Below are 20,125 nucleotides of genomic sequence, written 5' to 3'. Positions count from 1 at the left end.
TTTCAACATATAAAATTGCCCTATATAATTTTCAGATTTTTTATTAACTCCCAAAGACCCAAAACTATATTTATACCGATAAACCCTAAAATTATAATATTATTGTGAAATAATTGCTAATAAAAATAAGTTTTATATATTTTGGGGAAAAAATCTGTGTGAGACGGTCTCACGGGTCGTATTTTGTGAAACATATATCTTATTTGGGTCATCTATGAAAATATATTATTTTTCATACTAAGGGTATTACTTTTTGTTTTGAATATCGGTATGGTTTATCTGTCTCACTAGATAAATATTCGTAAGACTGTCTCACAAGATATCTACTCATATTTTGGTTGCCTGATTTTACAGCTAATAATTTTGTAGAGATAAAATATATTAGGATCAGGTTACAGTTTAGAAGGATGAATAAACTCTTGTACATTTTTTTAAACATTGTCAAATAGTGAGACCAGTCTTATTGTGTTAAGTATCAAGACCAGATTTTCTCAACTTCTTAATAAATGATTGGACCATAAATTAAGCGGAAACGGTCTGAAGAAAGACTAGTTTAAACTCAAATAAGGCAATTTAAATAAGATAACTAAATGCAGTAAGTAAACAACACAAGTGATGTTTATGGATGTTCGAAGACTCCAGCTCCTATGTCATCCCTTCTTCTTTTTATGGAAAGATTTCACTATAAGATTTTGGTTTTACAAAACTTATAACAACTCACATCAACCTCAGGACTTATCTAGTGCCTAAATTGAAACTCCCGATAATTTTTTACAATAGTTGAGACACATAGTCTAACAACCAATATAAAAATAAGACGATGATTTCGACTCAAACTGTTGAAAAACTTCTAAAACGATATTAGCAAGAAACGGTCGAGTAGTTTGACATAAACTCTTGAAGATCCTTGATTATTTGAATAAGTATTTTTTGGAGCGAATACTGATGATTAGTATGCACGTATCAAAGTAATAAGTGCTCAGAAGTCTTTTTACGAATGCGAGCTTGAATCGTCTATATAATTTGCTCTTCTTGACATTCTCTTTATATATTACTATATGTATTTTTCCTTTTAAAATTCGAATGTAGCTCATTAAATGAGCACTAATGCAAATGCATTGACGTTGTTGTCCTTTATTGCTTTATCGTACATTTCATTTAATGAACAGATAAACATATACAAAATGTGATAGAAAATGGTCACTGATAGCATAAAATAACTAGTTCTGCCCATAGACTTTGTGGAAAGCTTATGATATTCTGACATCTTATTTGTTGGGTATGGTCAATCTACCAACGTTTCTGAAAAGTATGTAAGATCCGTGTAAGATATGTTCACTATAAAAAAACGGGTGGAATAGCGACGGTTTAGTTTATTATAAACCGTCGCTCAAACAGCGACGGTATATGACAAACCGTCGCTTTCGTAGCGACGGTTTTTGATGAAACCGTCGTCTAGTAAACATAGCGACAGTTTATTAACAACCGTCGCTATATTAGCGACAGTTAATCAACCACCAGTCGCTAATATAGCGACGCTTTTTAAACAACCGTCGCTATTTTGCGATTATTCGAACAAACCCGTCGCCATTTTGTGCGACGAGTTTTTTGACTGTCGCCTTTGGCGATGTTTATAATAATGTCCGTCACCATATTAGGCGACGGTTTTTTACCCGTTGCCATGTGCGACGGTATAAAAGTAGATAGTCGCAATATTTGGCGATAACTTTTTTAAATTGTCGTTTTTTGCGACGGTTTTAACAACCGTTGCACATAGCGATGGTTTGGACAAGCTGTCGCCAATTTCTAATAGCGACAGTTTTACATAAACGGTCGCTATGGGCGACGGTTTAAATCAAAACCGTCGCCAATAGCGACGGTTTTTTTTACAAACCATCGCTATGAATTTTTTCATTCGCCAAAGTCAAAATCGTCGTTGAATATAGCGACGGTTCATAATAACTGTCGCGAAATTAGCGACAGCAGTTATCAACCGTCGCTAGTAGCGACGAATTTTGTCTTATTGTCGACGACGGTTTTATAAAACTGTCGCTATTTGCGACTGTTTATTTCAGAACCGTCGCTACTGGCCACAGTTTTTTGCAAACACCGTCGCCATGGTTCTATATATACCGAGGTTCGCGAACATTTTTTTTCAACGCTTTTCGCCTTTTTTTTCTTGTAGTAGCGAAAATTTGTCGATTTTTTCAAAGTTTCGGTTTTGTTTATTTTGTACTAACATTTTTTCGTATTAATTTCGTAGATTTGCTCGTCGGTGTGATCTTCCAACGTACCGTAGATCTGCATATCTTCGCGCACGTCAGGTTTTTAAAGCGTTTTCTTTATAAAAAATGTAATTTTATTTTTTGCGTAGTATTTTTATTTATGAAATTTTGCGTAGTATTTTGTTTAATAACCGTCGCTTCATCATTATCTACGGTTTTTTAAAAAATAACGTCGCTTATTATAGCGACGGTTTTAGAGAAAACCGTCGCTTATTATAGCGACGGTTTTCACAATATCGTCGCTTATTATAGCGACGGTTGCTGACTATAAACCGTCGCTAACCTCTTTTTTTTTTCTTTTTTTTTTTTGTAGTGGTTGACTCGATTGTTTATAGATATTCTTAGTTATAGTGAGCGGTTGCAAAAGAAGCGGTCGAGTAGCTTAGTATTGCGAGATCGGTTGAAATGATTCTACCGAAATGGTTGAGTGTCTGTAACACAGAGCAAAACAATAGTTTGATCTAATGAACTAAGTTAACGTTTGTCATTACAAAAAATAAAGGGTCAATTTACCCTTTTTGCTGATTACAAAACCAAAACTCCAGATATAATATAATACATGATAAAAAATGAATTTAATCGAGATAATGAATTTCATGGTTACACTTACGTATATATATAAAAAATCTATCTCCTAAACTAGGAGCTTTCACTACCTCTGGATCCACCACATCTCTTCTAATATTATATTTTAGTATCTGCAGCTATTGATCTTCTTCTGGCTTCAACTAGTCTCCAAATCCACCGCTTTTTTTATGATGTTCTCACTTGTTCTCTTCAACTTCTGCTATTTTTCTCGCTTCGTCTAGGCAACGTCACACTTATCTTGATATTATGCTTGATCATAATATTGAAAAATTAACAATATATTTAGCAAGTTTTATAAATTAACATATGATTATTTATTAAATATTAATGATTGACATCTCAATCAATTAATTGCTGCATAAATATTGTGATTGATCTGATAGAAAAGGATTTGGTCTAATTAATGTATAGTGCTAAAATTTTAATATAATAATTTAGTTGATGCAATATAAAATTTGTATAAATATTATTTATAAATTTCGATATTTTTCTGATATAAATAACATCATCGTTACATATTATACATAAATCACTCTCATCAAGTGATTTTAAAAATTACTTGTACTATTTACATAACTCGCTAAGTGAATCTTTCAGGCACATATATTAAACTTCGATATAAAATGTATTTTCTATATTAGATTATAATGATATTAGAGTTAATATTTTTAAGTTTATGTTTGATTTTATTTTTTTGTGACTAATATTTTATCAAATTAATGGTATTTTTTTTTAACAAATTTAATTGCAACGGAATCTCATACCCCGAAACTTATGAATTGATAACTGAGAACTAATTTCGGAGAATTTTTTTTTAATCCTTTTGTGCCTACTCTCAGCATTAAATGTCCCCGACGAAAATTATATTCTCTTATGTTAAAACCATGGACCGGAAAATACATATAAGCAAAGGCTATAATTTGAGCGAAAACCTATATAATTTGCAATTGTTTTCTGAAAATAAAAAAATTTCAATTTTACTTCTACATACGTTGTTTATATATAGGCATGAAAATGTATCTTTTTAGTACAAATTAAGATTTTATTTACATATGGGTAGTTTTCTCACAAATTTATATATATGATACGAGTCAACTCAGTTCATATCTAGAGTAAATATAATATTTTTGACATAAAAAATACTTTTTTTTTCATATATCGAATTAGAAGATGTTACAGGCATAGTCTAATTGACCAACAATGAATTAGGGTTGGATTTATATGTTAAACAATTACGAACTAGGCATGTGAGATGTTGAAGTAAACATCTCTGTTTTTATTCAGAAGTAGAATTCACAATCCATAATTTGTTTCAATCTATACGTTTTCACTTACAAAGTACGGTGAAAAATCACCAACAAAACAAACAAATGAAAATTTAATAATAGAGCCTCGCTCAGTCAAAAAAAAAAAAAAATCGCGACTATGTGATTAAAACTGACTCTTCCCCCGGACACATGATAGACGAGATGAGAGTTCAGTTAGCCAGTTAGGCCAAAATAATTAAAATAATTAATTTATATAAACAAAAATTAGATGAGAATAATAATTATTAATTGAATGGCATTTTGTAGTAGTAAATTTATATCACTCTCCTTATTCTTTCGTCTTTGTGATATCCTACATTGATTCAACATTTTCGTCTTAAATCGAAAAATATAAAATAGAAGATACAAATTCGTGATATAACAAGTTATAATTGTACGTAATTCTAACCAATCGTCATCATATGTATAAAATCATAAGTAAATCGTTTTTTTTAATCGTTATCGTATGTATAAAATCAAAAGTAAATCGTTCGTTTTTTTTCAAACTCTTCATCCGTAGGAATTTTGATTGTGCGTGTTAGGCATTGCCGTGGTTGATACAACTTATCATCTTATATTAAAACATACTGATAGCAACATTTCAATTATAGTATAAACTAAATCATCGTGTATCATATTGAAATGATTTAATGTACATTTAAAAGAGAAAAATCTCTAAGCATTGCTAATTCATAATTATAGAAAATTGTAAAAAATGTTGAAATATTTGGTTTGTTTATACAATTATACCCCACACACACATCTATAAATATATATTACACAAAAGAGTAGGTCTCTTGTGAGACGGTCTCACGAATCTTTATCTGTGAGACGAGTCAACCTTACCGATATTCACAATAAAAAGTAATACTTTTTCATGGATGACCCAAATAAGATATCCGTCTCACAAAAAAGAAGGTATTTTGGCATGAGATTCATGCATAATTTTTGTTTCAGACGTCTTAAATTGAAAATTCACCACGAATTTTATTCATTCAATTCATCGGATTGGGATCGAATTATTGATCAAAAGGACAAGAAGATACACGTAGGCGAGCATCTGAATTTTCGAAGTGACAAGTTCATTTTAGTCTATATTTACTGTTTACATGGTGCCAGTATTCTCCAAGCCATCCAATTGACAATAGTGACACATTTATTTCATTTTTCTACTTGGTAAATAAATTCTTCTTCAGTTTACATTACATTTGTATTTATACCACAATGTACAAACAAATTAAAAATAAAAACTGTTTTCATTGGTGAGGTTGCTTTCCACCCAAAGAAAATTTGGATGTTTGATTCTTTGTAATTTGGCCTTTTATATTATCAAATTTCAACCTTGTTTCGATAATTTTTGTATTTTTTAAATAATTTAAGTCATTTTTTAATCAAAAGTGTTGATGTGTCACATTACACACATTATTGTTACATATATATCACAATATCAACACCGTTGGAAAAAATACTAAAAACTATACTGGAAAAGAAAACAAAGATATCCGACTAATATTGAAATTTTACGCCATAGACGTGAACAAAAATACGTTTTTCTCATTATAATATTCAGACACACATGTATAAAGAAATAATTGTAACATGACACCTCGACCCATTGCCCATCGTGTGGTTCATTAATTATTGGAGTCATTAACCCTACATAATATAAATATATGCATGGGTCCTCTGTGTATTGGAATTTTGCAATGAAATGGATTTTAATTATTGAGTAGGTATCTTGTGGGACGGTCTCACGAATTTTTATCTGTGAGACGAGTTAACCATACCGATATTTACAATAAAAAGTAATACTCTTAACATAAAAAGTAATGCTTTTTCATGGATGACCCAAATAAGAGCTGTCTCACAAAATACAACCCGTAAGACCGTCTCACGCAAGTTTTTGTCGTAATTGACTCGAACAAAACGCACGACCGGCCATGTTTGGCTGATCTTATCTTAACCACCACCAGCTCGAAGTCGACTCCCCATGGATAATCTACAATTTCTACCTCAACTTATGTGACGACTCGCGTCTCTCTCTGCATGCATGCATTTAAGATGTGGAGCCTCAACCTTGAAATATGGCGTCGTTGCATAAATTCTTCCATTATTAGCGTATGTACATATATTGTCGACTGAATAAGGCACACGCCACCGTTCGGTTTGGTTAAAAAGATGATGAATGATCATTTTATCGAATGACAAATATTTTGAATCTATCCTTTTTTTCTATCGCATTATTTCATCGATCGAACCAAATGATGCCTATATGTGCTACTCATGAACATAAGCACATATGTAACAATAACCGAAATTTACAAAAAACAGAATGATTGAAACAAGTTCGTAAAGAAAAAGTTGTATAATATGAGCATCGTGTGGCTATCCCTTGAAATATTACGACTAAAGGAAAATGGGAGAGTCAGCCATTTAATTTAAATTGACCGTGATTTTGATTTTGGTAATTTAATTAGTCACATTTCAATATTCGTATAATATATTTGCTTATAAAAATTTCACCACTCTCATATTTAGTATGCTACAGTGGACATCATAATTTTTTATTTTTTTTTCCAATTCAAACGCTTGAAAACGATGGTTTGGTGTGTCCATGCAGTATTGGCCAGCCAAACTCTTCCAGGCCCTACACCAGATTGAAACTGCGAAAATTCGGGTCATAATTGGATTGTTTCTGAGCCAGTCAACACGGAAATAGATTGTATATTTTTCAGGTTTATCTGAGATTATCGAAGTATTAAAACTATGTATTATTGTAATATCGGCGAGTTTGTATTGCAATATTTTGCATCAAAATTGGGTGAACGAATCTTAATATAAAATTCGGGGAGATTATCGAAGTATATAAAACTATGTACGTATTATTATAATTTTGGAGTTTTCCTTTACTTTATTTTGCATCAAAATTGAGTAAACAGATCTTAATATAAAATTTTGTGTTTTATATAATTTGGGATCGAATTCATGTCTCTCTCCTATTTCTCTCCTATTTTGAGAGGTTTATCTTGTTACACGACAAGTAGGATGTCGTATAGATACACATTTATCCAAAATCTGCAATTTGTGGAAACAAATCTTAATACGAAATTTATAAATTTCTATAATTTAGAATCGAACTCGTGTATCAGAAAAGTCTATGTTTAATGTAGCAAAACGAGTCAATTTTTTCTTAAAAATATATATAATTTTGGAACTTGACAATAGTCTCTAATCTCATATACTCAATTACCTTTAAGTAGAGATGTTATTAAATGATGTCATCAGTTAATTTAATTTTTTTAGAAGAAACTAAAATAAATTATAGTCATGTGTGTTGAATTATAACATATAAAACCAACAAATGAATCCTCCTTAATTGTTGTCTCTTTAGTTTATTTTGAATTTGCAAAGTGGCATAAAAATCAACGATGAATCTGAATACGAGGTCTCTAATTAATGATCTAATCAAGATTGTTAGTTGTATAAAATATAGATTCTGACCCTTTTTTTTGTACTTATAAAATAAATTATAATATTTTAACTAATAACTCTGTGAATATTTGAAATTTGAATGTCGAATATGGTTGAGATGCATTTAAGATTTTAAACCATAAAAGAACTTGTAGATTTATTATGAGACGAGTTGATTTGATCCATGCTTAAAATGAAGAGTAATATTTTTGACATAAAAATAATATTTTTTCATGAGTATGGTCGGGTAGATAACGCGTCTCACAAAATTGACCGGGGAGACAATCTTATAAGAGCTGTTGTGGAAAAAAATTTATCCACAAAATTAAAATTTGGTAGAATAACAAATTTTTGAGAATTTTATGAAATATTGCAATACAATCCATTATTATGTTATAACCTGAATGAATACATGAAATATTTAATTACAAGAGTCCATCGAATTATTTTAAATATATTACAGCTTTTGGAGATTATTATAAGATGTTTTATTAACAGTCTACAAGCTTAATTTTACATCTGAGTTTTAAATTAATACTTAAAGCATTCGAATAAAATATTTATTTGTAGTAGAAAAATGAGAGAGAAGAATACAAACCATATGCGATAAAAGAAAACTATTCCGGAAAAGAACTTGTAAACCAATTTTCCATATTAGTTTATATGATTTTAGTCCACAAATGGATATTATATATATATTTTTTTATAAAAATCATATAATATTTTGAAAAACTTATCAATCGTAATTAAGATATTTATCCAATAACTTTCCAAATATTTTATAAGAAACGTAATTTTTTAATATCATAAAATTATCCAACGGTCAATGAGTTATTAATGTTGTTTTGTTCAAATTAATTCCAATTCTGAATTATTGGTTTCATTTATTCAATTTTCAACACTGTGTGCCTGTGTGATATAGAGTTTTATTTCTCATTTTCATATGTTTCCCGTGTGTTTTTAATAATTAATGTTATTCGTACATATTATATTTTGGTTTCATCTTTTTATTTTTTATTTTTACTTTTGATTTGGCGTTTTGATATCATTTTTCTAGTGGTTACTGCAAACACACACATGCATAATATATAGGTCCATGTATTGGAATCCAAGTCCTTTGAAGCTATGAAACTATTGGATGATCAGAAAACGCGAGACTTATCCATGTTCGACGTTCGGCGAATATGATTGCACATCGCATTACTAATTTTTCTTCTTTATCCACACTCCTTATTATATGAGAGAGCGAGACTTTTCTATTTGGTTGAAATCTCTTGTATTTGACGATCTATTTCTAGAACTTGTAAAAATCCCAAGGTTGCATAGACGACCATATTATTGCTTAAGTTCCATGTCGAGTTGATGATGATCAGAACAGTTTTATCAATATATCACGTTAAATTTCCTGGACCGGACAGCGTGAACCCAGGGTTCTATCAAACTTTTGTGTACATTACTTATCCGAATGTTACTGCAGCATGCCTAACATTGCTCGACCAGGGATTGCCGGAAGGTGTAAATGATACATCTGTAGTGCTAGTCCTGAAGAAAAAAATCCAGATACCTTCTGACGGTAAACGAATCGAGCCAGTTCGTGAATATTTTGAACCAGTTGGATAAATATTGATTCGTATTCGAATTAATCGAACTCAAGCCGAACTCGAACATGTTAAATTTTTTTCGAGCCGAACTCGAACCAAAATTATTTTGTTCGATTGCTCGCGAGCCTCAACATTTTATTAATATAAATATATATATATATATATATATATATATATATATATATATATATATATATATCTAAACAATAGTTCGAATATATATATATATATAACTCGAACTATAACTCGAACTTCCTTCTGAGCCGAACTCGAGCCAAAAAATTAAAAAATTTCGAATCGAGCTCGAATTCGAATATACTTACTTCGAGCCGAATTTGAGCCTTGATTTTTTTTTAATCAATATTCGGCTCGATTTGATTCATTTACACCTCTTTTGTCCCATCATATTATAAAATGCGATTTATAGATGGTGTCTAAAGTTGTTGCTAACCGTTTGAGGGGTGTTTTGAACTCCATTATATCATATTCATAGAGCAACGGATCATGTTCTCATTGCTTTTGTGATTTGTCATTTTTTGAAGTGGAAAACACAAAGACAAATGAGGGAGAAATCATTGAAATTAGACATGTCCAAAACCTACTACCAAGTTGAATGGTAATTCTTAAGAAATAACGATATAAATTTGGGCTTCATAATCGGTGGGTAAATTTGATTCTCTTATGTTTAAATCATAATTTTAAGATCCAAAGATTAAGAGTAGTGCGAGAAGAAAAACGTTCAAGAGATAACGTCATCAAAGTCAGTAGTCTTATTGGATGTGTTGAAACATAAAAAAATTACATATCTAATAAGTGATTGTCACCTGATCGATGTTTGCACAAATATACATGGTAGATATGCAGCATATCAAATATATATATATATATATATATATATTCGATAAGTTTGTCATCCCTTCAAAAAATGTGTGAATGATATTCGCCACTTTAATTTGGTCCGTTGGGTCTCCATTGGACCAACTTTAATGGTCCAGTTGTTATATGGCCCATCTGGTTAGCAATGGCCCAACCAATACGGACTCAATGTATCAACCCCAGTTTCAATTAATAACCTCGAGCGCCGGTGAAATTCATGCATCCCAGTGCTTTGTGAATACGACGTCGTGGACGAGGATAAAAAAGATCGCCAAGCATCACAAAACCCTAAACCTCAGCATCAGCCAAAATCTTTTCCACCATTTGTAATTATTATATATTTATTTGCAGAAAGAACAGTTCAATTCGATCAGACTATTTGATATACGCATGGTTGAAGTTTACTAGCTACTGATGTTGCTGGGTTTGGATGGCATTTCTTCAATACTTCCTCACGGCTTCCTCTACTTCTGCTTCTAGCTTCCACCGCCCCTTTATCATGGTAATGATTTGTATTCATTTTCATCGTTTTGCTAGTCCAACTTAAATTTGAATGGCTATGGAAATGGAATTAGTGCTCCGGTTGCTTTCTACCTTTGTCTTGCTAGTGGAGAAGAGGATGGCATTAAGGAAGGCAGGGACTGGCTGATGTATTTTTAAGGATTATTGTAGTCATTGCTGGTATTCAGTAATTTGAATTTACTCTGGTCATTTGATATGTGTATTTTGATCAGCCATCACTAGCAACTATCAACCATGTAATGCTATTGGTTTAGTATCAACTTTAGTTGATGGTTGAGTTTAGGAAATTTTGTAGTATGTTTTTTTGTTTGTGTTAAAGGTTCTCTTTGTATTCTCTTTTTAATTTGCAGAACCGAGCATTACAAAATCATTCGGGCATCTGTTTATGGTCGTCGTTTGCAAATGCTGAGAAATTTGAAAAATGCCCTGCTATAGTCCGGTTGCCTCATGCACTGACCGGTGTCCAAACAAAAGTTACTGAGAATCAGGTCTGATAGTAAACTCCAGCTGTTTAGAAGTGGCAACTATATCTCTCGCTCCTTTTCTCCCTTCAACTTGAAGCCTCAATTTAAGCAAGGATTTTCTGACACTGGGATGCATATGAATGTGGAAAATGCACCATTATGTTCGCTGCGCCCAACTTTTTATTGTAGTATCAGTAAAAGGCCATTTTGTCAGGTCCCAAGAGCGGGTGCCAGAAGTCGCATCGTAGGGACTGAAGATGGGGGCAGTGGGCAGAATCAATTAGTTAAAATATTCAGTAGGCACCGGATGAGGCACAAGACTTTTGCCGGTCACAAAGCAAATGCAACATCAAAGGAGAAAATGGCAAGTGCCATTTCTGTATGCGAGGCATCGGAACTGAAAATAGAAGATGTTGATTTGGCCACTTCAAAAGGCCCAATTGTTGAGGATGACATGAACTCGTTAATCAGTAAAAGTACGCAAACCAAGAAGACTAAAGTGAAAGCGAAGCGGCAATCTAGAAGCGAGAATAAACAAGTTCAATCTTCCATTGCCACTACTACTACTGATACAACAGACATGCCAATGCACACCAAGAAAGTTAATAAACCTAAGATGACTGGGAACAAACAAAGTAAACTGTCTCCTAAATCTTTGGAGGTTAGATATCTTTTCTTCTAATCAAATTGGATTCATGCTAATTCATTGTTAGTCATTTGACTATCTGAGCATATTTTCAGGCTGACTCAAATTCAAATACTGTGACAGAAGTGGTTATTAATGGAATTTCAGAGGAAAATGTTCCTATTAAGGCGACCAGGCACTCAAAAAGAAGAGGTAAATCTGTTGCAGAAGCTCATGCTCCATCTGAAGAAAAGGTGTCAACGGGACAGAAATCATGCCTAACAAACAAAAGCAAGTCTCCAGGGCAAAAAGCATGGCGTCAGTTATATCCACCCACTACAAAATCTGTCCTTGTGGTTGAGTCTGCCACGAAAGCAAAAGTCATTCAAGGATATCTTGGTGAAATGTTTGAGGTTGTACCCAGTTATGGCCATGTCAGGGATTTGGCAGCTAGATCAGGATCCGTGCGACCTGATGATGACTTCAGTATGGTTTGGGAGGTTCCATCTGCTGCTTGGTCTCATCTTAAGAGTATTAAGGTTGCATTGAGTGGGTATGATGTATTCTGTTCAATCATCTGTTTTTTTCTGGCTATAAATACACTCACATTTTACCGGATATTTATTTTTATATCAGTATATAGAACTCAATCCTATTGTTTTGAAATTTGAAGTCTCAAGTCTAGTTTTAGTTCTTCAAATAGTATGCATGCAGTTGTTTTATATTCAGTTTTTCATTTAGTTTGATGTCAATTGACTTATATATTACAACGTTTCATTCTCTGTTACAGAGCGGATATTCTTATTCTTGCCTCAGACCCTGATCGTGAAGGAGAAGCCATTGCTTGGCATATTATCGAGATGTTGCATCAACAGGATGCTCTGCGTAATGATATCACTGTTGCACGAGTTGTCTTTAATGAGATAACCGAATCGTCCATTAAAAGTGCTCTACAGGCTCCACGAGAGATTGATGTAAACTTGGTTGATGCCTATCTGGCACGGAGGGCCCTTGATTACTTGATTGGATTCAGTGTTTCTCCGTTGTTGTGGAGGAAGTTACCTGGTTGTCAGTCTGCTGGACGAGTCCAATCTGCTGCTTTGGCTCTCATATGTGACAGGGAAAAGGAAATCGATGAGTTCAATGCCCAGGAGTATTGGACAGTTGAAGTTAAGTTCAATAGGACAGATCTAAATTCAGTCAGCGATGTTTCTTTCTCATCGCATCTGACCTATTTTGAATCCAAAAAGTTGGATCAGCTTTCAATTAGCTCTCAAGCAGAGGCAAAGGATATAAAAGACAAGATCAGTCTGTCTCAATTTGAAGTTGTTGGCTCGAAAACCAGCAAGATTCGAAGAAATCCGCCCACTCCATACATAACATCAACACTTCAGCAAGACGCTGCTAGCAAATTGAACTTTACAGCATCATATACAATGAAACTTGCACAGAAGCTGTATGAGGGAGTGCAGTTAATGGATGGCATGGCTACAGGACTAATAACTTACATGAGAACAGATGGGTTGCACTTGTCTGATGAAGCAACTAAGGATATCCAATCCTTGATTATCGAAAAGTATGGGAGGAGTTTTGCTTCAAAGAGTACACGCAAGTATTTTAAAAAGGTGAAAAACGCTCAGGAGGCCCATGAAGCTATTAGACCCACGGACATCCGAAGATTACCGTCAATGCTTGGGTTGCTCGATGAAGATTCCCTAAAGTTATATACTCTTATATGGTCTCGTACAATGGCATGTCAAATGGAACCTGCCATCATTGAGCAGATACAACTTGATCTTGGGAATGCTAACCAGTCAATAATGTTTCGATCTACATGCTCGAAAGTCGAATTTCGTGGTTACCAAGCTGTTTATGAAGACACAGAAATGATCAGTGCAAAAACTGACGATGATCAAGAGAACTATCGTACTGAAGTGTTCAAGAATTTGAGTGGCTTGAAGTGTGGTCAGCAATTGTGCTTGTCCAAAGTTGAACTTGGTCAGCACTATACACAGCCTCCAACCCGCTATTCTGAGGGGTCATTAGTGAAGAAACTGGAGGAACTTGGTATTGGGAGACCTTCTACCTATGCAATCACTATTAAGGTGCTAAAAGATAGACACTATATTACAATGAAAAGTAGGACATTGTATCCTGAGTTCCGTGGTCGCATGGTATCAGCATTTCTCTCTCACTATTTTTCTGAGGTCACAGATTATAGTTTTACTGCTGATATGGAGACTGAACTTGATAATGTTTCCGCTGGAATGACGGAATGGAAAGGCCTTTTAAGAGATTACTGGACAAGATTTAGCGAGTATTGTGAGAAAGCTGGAAAGGTTCATATCCATAATGTAGAAAAGATGTTGGAGAAAACATTTGGTCATTTCTTATTTGCTTCTTTTCGTGATGGAAATAGAACATGCCCAAGTTGTGTTGAAGGAACTTTGGTTTTTAAAGTCAGCAGGTTTGGAGCGGGATATTTTATTGGTTGTGATCAACACCCAAAATGCAAGTGAGTTTAACCTGTAGCATGCAATGGAGCTCGTTCCTTGTGCCTCTGGAGACCTTAATTTTTTTCTCTGTGACACGTACTTTTGTCGCAGGTACATTGCTAAGACACTCTATGGTGAAGATGACGAAGAAAGCGATCCTGAAAACAAACAAAAGAATGTGCAGGAGCCAAAGTTGCTTGGTCTTAATCCAGGATCCAATGAGAAGGTTTTCTTTATTTATTTATATGTGACGACTGTTTACTAATAAATGTTTCTCTAATTAAATAATTAAAATTCAACTTTCAGGTTTTATTAAAGAGTGGTCCATATGGCAACTACGTGCAGCTTGGTGAAGATAGAAAGGGACATTTACCCAAGCGAGCCTCAGTGTCTCAAGTATGTATGCATTTTGGTGCCTCAAGTTCAAGAAACTTTTACTGTCCTCCCCTGCATGCATGGACAGTGTCAATGTCTCAAAATGCATACCATCTCTTATCATGTTGCCATATTGAAATCTCTCTTAAATGCAGAACTTCAGACCCTTAAACTTTATCCTAGATAAATATTTAAACTTGAAATATTTGCTGCTGTTTATGATTTAAATATTTGCTACCATTTATGAATATTTGCATGCCTCTGTCTCATGTGTACACATTATTTTTATTTGTCCAAATTTCAATTTGTATATCTGTTTGCCTTCATACAAGACACTTAAGTGAAGATGTTATTCTCTTCTAGATAAAGAATGTAGAGTCCATCACCTTGGAAGATGCCCTCAACTTGTTGCAGTATCCACTGACTTTGGTATGTTTTCTGTGCGGTTTTTCCTTTTTTCTTTTGTCATTTTCTAATTTCTTTTTACTGATCTTGAATGCGGTCTTATTCTTAGGGAAACCACCCAGATGATGACCGACCAGTAATTTTAAAGCTTGCCAGGGTAGGATTCACCATTAGACATAGGCGCACAATTGCTTCTGTGCCCAAGGTACACTTGTGTTTGATTTTCTTTTAAGTGTCCATTTGAGTGAATACTGTGCTTGATTTAAATGGTCTGAAAAACTTGATGTTTATTGATTTAATTATGCTCTGACCTTGCTTCCCAGAATATGAGGCCTAGTGAGATAACTTTAGAGAAAGCTTTGGAGTTACTGAAAAGTAAAGATGTAAGAAGGTGTGGACGACCGAAGCAGAATAAAGTGGTTGAAGAGCCTGTTGCGGCTGTATAAAATTTGATAAAGAATGCTTTTTCTCGCAATCTTGTCTCGATGGATATCATGTTTATTTGTGAGTAATTTATCTTTGAATGTGCTTCCACATGACATGTTCGGAATTTCCTCAACAAGTATTTTCTTTCTTCTCATATATGTTTATTTTATTTATGTTTATTTTTTTATTTACACATATATATTTATTTTGCTTTGAGTTTGTTGTTAGAAACTCTATTTTGCAGACAATATTTGCTACTCACACACACACACACAAACACACTCTCTCATGTCTCTGTTAAACTCAAACACAGAAATATATATGTGCATATATGTGCGCGCATGCGTGGGTCTAGGAAGCCTCTCTGATTTACTTTTGCCTTGTAACTACATGTAAAAATAAGCTAATTTATCTCCTGAAACTTTCTTGCAGAAAGGGTTCGCAAATCAAGCAGATAATAGTTGTGAAAATTATAGGCAGGACCGAGTCTTGCAGCCCGCTTGCTCAGGTTTGATTCAAATTTATTAATCAACAGTACCATATTATTATGGGAAATTGTCTTGGGACATGTTAGCATTAGATGATCTCGAAATAGAGATTCAGAGTTATTTTAAAAAATTATACGATATGATGTCACCCACTTACAATTGAGACTCAGACACTATCTCTATTCTACTATATTTTGATAAAACATTTACGTGAATTGGCTATTTATTTTAGTTTTCAATTTCTGATGTTGAGCACAACAGATATTTGTGTGGTCATGTCAAAAAAATTATTTACTTTCCCATGAAGGAATATAACCTTCAGGCTTCAACCATATGCATATGGGTGGGGATTCACATCTTTTAAGTAATATAGTTCATGAGATTAAATATATCTGTCAAATTTTGCTTTCTGGTCCAAAACAGTTGGACAAGAAAAAATTCGAGGAATTCTTGGAAGGGGGCATAAGTTGAAGTAACTCATTTATCACCCGCTCTTCTATCCCCGATGTGGTAGCCCTTCGTTTTCGAGTCTAGGTGAGCCCCCCTAAAACTTTCTCCTGTCATTTACTTCCAAATTGTTTTGGAGAATCTATCATCGTTTTTGGTTTTCTTTTTATTTGTAAAAACTTCCTTAATTTTCGGCATACGCAAGATTTTGGGCTGGTGCTTTATTACCTTGCTTCTCTCTTTAATGTACTTTATATTAGTGTGCAGTAGTAAAGACAACATGTCACCTTCCTCAAGGACCAAAGATAATAAAATGTTCCATTTCTATAACACAAGCCTTAAACTTGAATATCCATCTAATCTATATTTGATATGTGATCGGGTATTTGAAATTTTATGTATATTTGTGGAAGTTTAAGTTTTGTTTTTTTTAAAAGGAAATTTTACTCGTATTTCTGTCATCAGTACACTATTCTTTTGTGATCTGGATTGAATATGTGGATTCATGTTAATATATATATATATATTTTCTTACTCCATTTCAATTTCATCCATGGATGGAGCCTCCCTATTTGTGTTGTTAAAATAGATTGAGCCTCGAGTGTCATGATACTACTATGCTTTGTATGATCTAGGGGTTGCAGCTCGAATTTGATAATAGAATTTATATAATCGATCAGTATCCCTCTTTCTGCTCGAGTTTTACAGAAGCTCGGAGCGAGATGTAACTTTAGATGTGCATTAGGCATAAATTTCATAAGAAAATGGAAAATATAAACAGGATGCACAGTTATTTATCTGCAAAGTATTTTTATTTCTATTAATTGGGTTATTCTATCATTTCATTCACAACGTTTGACTAGTTTGGCTGATTTATTTTCAAGGGAAATAATTTTAATCGAACAACGTATTATGATGTCTTCGAAAGAAACGATGTATTATGTTACGTGGATATGAATTTTATGAGTTTACATATAATTATAATATTAATTTATCATCCTTTATTAAATGATGATGATACATATTTCATGTTTGAGTGTTAACTGTTAAAGACTATAAGATCCCTCGAATGACTCTTTGGATTTCATATCATGTAGGTATTGTATTTTACCTTTGGAATTTTTATTTTTTTATTTTTGATGAATTGCATAAAATACGAGAGATTCATATGATTCAAGAGAATATAAAGAGTTCCCCTAACCCTTTTTATTTAAAAATAATAATAATAATAATAATTCAAAGTATTCGGGAGATAAATGAGATGAATGTACCAGATTGTCCACGTAATAAAACAATAAAGATTCTATGATACAAATGGACTCCAAACTCAAATATATGTTGAGGATCCACGGGGTGTGAAGCGTAGAACACGATGCCATAATATTATTGCACGTTACATTTACAATATTCTCTCTTTTTAGGCTTCTCTTTTTCCTCCATCGGTCGAGAGTCCAGAGTCCTATCGCTTGTCTTTATGTCAAAAAGTGCCCAAGCATTGGGGGGCCGAGTTTATAGCAGGTGAAGATTATATAATAAAGCATTTTCACAAGTGATTCCACGTCTTTTGTGACCAAATTTAACTTGATATTTAGGCAAAAGTCATCACTCTTCTTTGTATTTAGAATTGTAATATACTTTTTTTGAGAACATCAACTCTGAGTGATCCCACCACCTCACATTCAATCAGACAGATGATTTTGTACTTTAATTAATCAATCGATTTAAAAAAGGTGGCCACCACTGTTCAACTAGTGCCCGTGATTAAGGAAACTTAGGTCAAATTAATAATGGTGGCCTGGTGGGGTTCTTTTTTGGGAGAATAAACAATGTCTTTTTGTTGGATCATATCGAAATCTAAGAAGAGAACACTAATCAAGACATGGGATTTTTTTTTTTAGACTCAAAGGTGTTATCATACAAAATTAAAAACTCATAATTAATACACACACATTCTTTTCCTCTCATTACTCTCTCTCACGCACATACACACACATAATAAATTAGATACATAAAATAGCAAACCAAATTCATTCCACTATCAGCAATCTTAATCAGTTGGAGGGGTTGCTCCGGAAAGATCCCAGAGCTTTAATGGCGGCGGCTCTCAGAATATACTGGTGGTATGCAGCCGCTGCCAACGCTCCCACAAACGGCCCAACCCAGAAAATCCACTGCACAAAAAGTTTAATATAAAATCATATTAATGAATATAAAATGTGACGAATTCAAGGAGCTAGAAATTTACTTGGTCATCCCATATTTTCTGCCGGTTGTAAATCACGGCGGCTCCTAAGCTTCTGGCTGGGTTGATGCCGGTTCCGGTGATGGGGATGGTGGCCAAGTGGACCATGAAGACTGCGAAACCGATTGGAAGTGGGGCTAAAACCTGCACATGCACAAAAACAGAAGGAATCAGTACTCACGAATCTTCATACACACGAACGAGGTGGCTAGCTAGGGCTTGTTTGTTCTTACAGGGACATGAGAGTCACGGGCACTCCTCTTGGGGTCGGTGGCGGAGAAAACAGTGTAAACAAGAACGAAGGTGCCGATGATCTCGGCACCTAGACCGGTGCCCTTGTTGTATCCTGGCTGCACAAAGTTAGCGCCACCCCCCAGCCTATTGTAGAAGCTTTTCATGAAAGCTTTCACTAAGCCCACACCACAGATGGCGCCCAAGCACTGTGCTAACATGTAACCCAAAGCTCTGATCAAAGACACCTTTCTCGCCAGAAACAAACCGAATGTCACCGCTGGATTAATGTGCCCACCTGCAACCCAAAAAATGAAAAAAAGAAAATAGATATATGTAGAATGAAACGACATGGAAATTGCATAAAAACGAACAGGAATAAAAAGCAGAGTTATGCATGGAATGTTCAGAAAATTACAAATTTATTGAGGGTTTCACTAGAAACATTGCACAGTGGAGAACTGAAAAAAGAAGCAGAAATAAATCTCCAGGGTGAATCTCCACTAATATTACCAGAAATTCCAGCGGTGCAGTAAACGAGTATGAAGATCATGCCACCAAAGGCCCATGCAATTCCAAGGATCCCAACTCCGTCGCATTGGTCGGCGGCGTTGAGCTTGTTGTGTCCAATCACGGTTGCGACTGTAACATACAGGAAAAGCAGGGTGGCGATGAACTCCGCGATGAGTGCTCTGTAAAAGGACCACAGCTTCAGCTCCTCCATATCAAGCAACGGCGCCGGCGGCGGGTCCACGTAATCCTTCCTCGTATGGTGCATGCCCTCTTCACTCACTTCCTTCGTCATGCTTCCTCGCTCAACAAAAGGAAAGTTGGTTAAATTTCTTCTCCTTTCCCGCTCGGTTTGTGCAGAAATGGAAGAGAGACTGAACTTTTCTGAGCAGGAAAAAGAGGGAGAAGAGTGGGAGAATTTATGGGTAAAGCAAGGGTATTTTTGGAAATGTGGTGGGGCCCATCTTACAGAAAGACCATGTGATGGGATTGGTTAGTAACCTATATTGCGTGCTGCGCTGTGGGCTTTTAGCTTGTGGGGCCCAATTTAATCCCCATATGCAACGGTTACATTTCTTTTTCATTATGTATTTTTATTTTTTAAAAGAAAAAATGTGATTTTTTAAATTTTGAATAATAACAATACAAATAGTAGGTCTCTTGTGAGACGATCTCACGAATTTTTATCTGCGAAACGGATTAATCCTATCGATATTCACAATATAAAGTAATACTCTTAGCATAAAAAGTAATATTTTTTCATGGAT

The 20,125-nt window shown here is 34.2% G+C and overlaps 2 protein-coding genes across 2 annotated transcripts; one reads left to right on the top strand and one right to left on the bottom strand.

Annotated features, from left to right (window-relative positions):
* The first annotated feature begins 10,348 nt into the window (after positions 1 to 10,348).
* On the top strand, positions 10,349 to 16,671 carry LOC142539815 (uncharacterized). Its single transcript, XM_075645537.1, has 11 exons — positions 10,349 to 10,630; positions 11,001 to 11,775; positions 11,856 to 12,292; positions 12,530 to 14,254; positions 14,346 to 14,460; positions 14,541 to 14,630; positions 14,973 to 15,038; positions 15,124 to 15,219; positions 15,338 to 15,518; positions 15,873 to 15,948; positions 16,352 to 16,671. The coding sequence occupies exons 2-9, from the start codon at positions 11,245 to 11,247 to the stop codon at positions 15,458 to 15,460; spliced, it is 3,183 nt and encodes a 1,060-aa protein (XP_075501652.1). The 5' UTR covers positions 10,349 to 10,630; positions 11,001 to 11,244; the 3' UTR covers positions 15,461 to 15,518; positions 15,873 to 15,948; positions 16,352 to 16,671.
* A 1,573-nt stretch (positions 16,672 to 18,244) lies between these two features.
* LOC142539814 (aquaporin PIP2-7-like) lies at positions 18,245 to 19,760 on the bottom strand. The gene is made up of 4 exons (XM_075645536.1): positions 19,362 to 19,760; positions 18,851 to 19,146; positions 18,621 to 18,761; positions 18,245 to 18,546 (listed from the first exon to the last, which is right to left on the bottom strand). The coding sequence occupies exons 1-4, from the start codon at positions 19,651 to 19,653 to the stop codon at positions 18,427 to 18,429; spliced, it is 849 nt and encodes a 282-aa protein (XP_075501651.1). The 5' UTR covers positions 19,654 to 19,760; the 3' UTR covers positions 18,245 to 18,426.
* Positions 19,761 to 20,125: the final 365 nt, after the last annotated feature.

The sequence above is a fragment of the Primulina tabacum genome, chromosome 3 (assembly GCF_025594145.1).
Source record: "Primulina tabacum isolate GXHZ01 chromosome 3, ASM2559414v2, whole genome shotgun sequence".
Taxonomy (NCBI): Eukaryota; Viridiplantae; Streptophyta; class Magnoliopsida; order Lamiales; family Gesneriaceae; genus Primulina; species Primulina tabacum.
This window is presented reverse-complemented; position numbering and strand designations above follow the sequence as displayed.

Excerpts from the sequence above, each read along its gene's own strand:
- LOC142539815 (XM_075645537.1), top strand. The coding sequence starts at position 11,245 with ATGCATATGAATGTGGAAAATGCACCATTATGTTCGCTGCGCCCAACT. Across the intron at positions 12,293-12,529 it reads ATTAAGGTTGCATTGAGTGG|AGCGGATATTCTTATTCTTG; the intron begins GTATGATGTATT and ends TCTCTGTTACAG. Across the intron at positions 15,039-15,123 it reads TGCAGTATCCACTGACTTTG|GGAAACCACCCAGATGATGA; the intron begins GTATGTTTTCTG and ends TCTTATTCTTAG.
- LOC142539814 (XM_075645536.1), bottom strand. The coding sequence starts at position 19,653 with ATGACGAAGGAAGTGAGTGAAGAGGGCATGCACCATACGAGGAAGGAT. Across the intron at positions 19,147-19,361 it reads CTGCACCGCTGGAATTTCTG|GTGGGCACATTAATCCAGCG; the intron begins GTAATATTAGTG and ends TTTGGGTTGCAG. Across the intron at positions 18,547-18,620 it reads AGAAAATATGGGATGACCAA|TGGATTTTCTGGGTTGGGCC; the intron begins GTAAATTTCTAG and ends CTTTTTGTGCAG.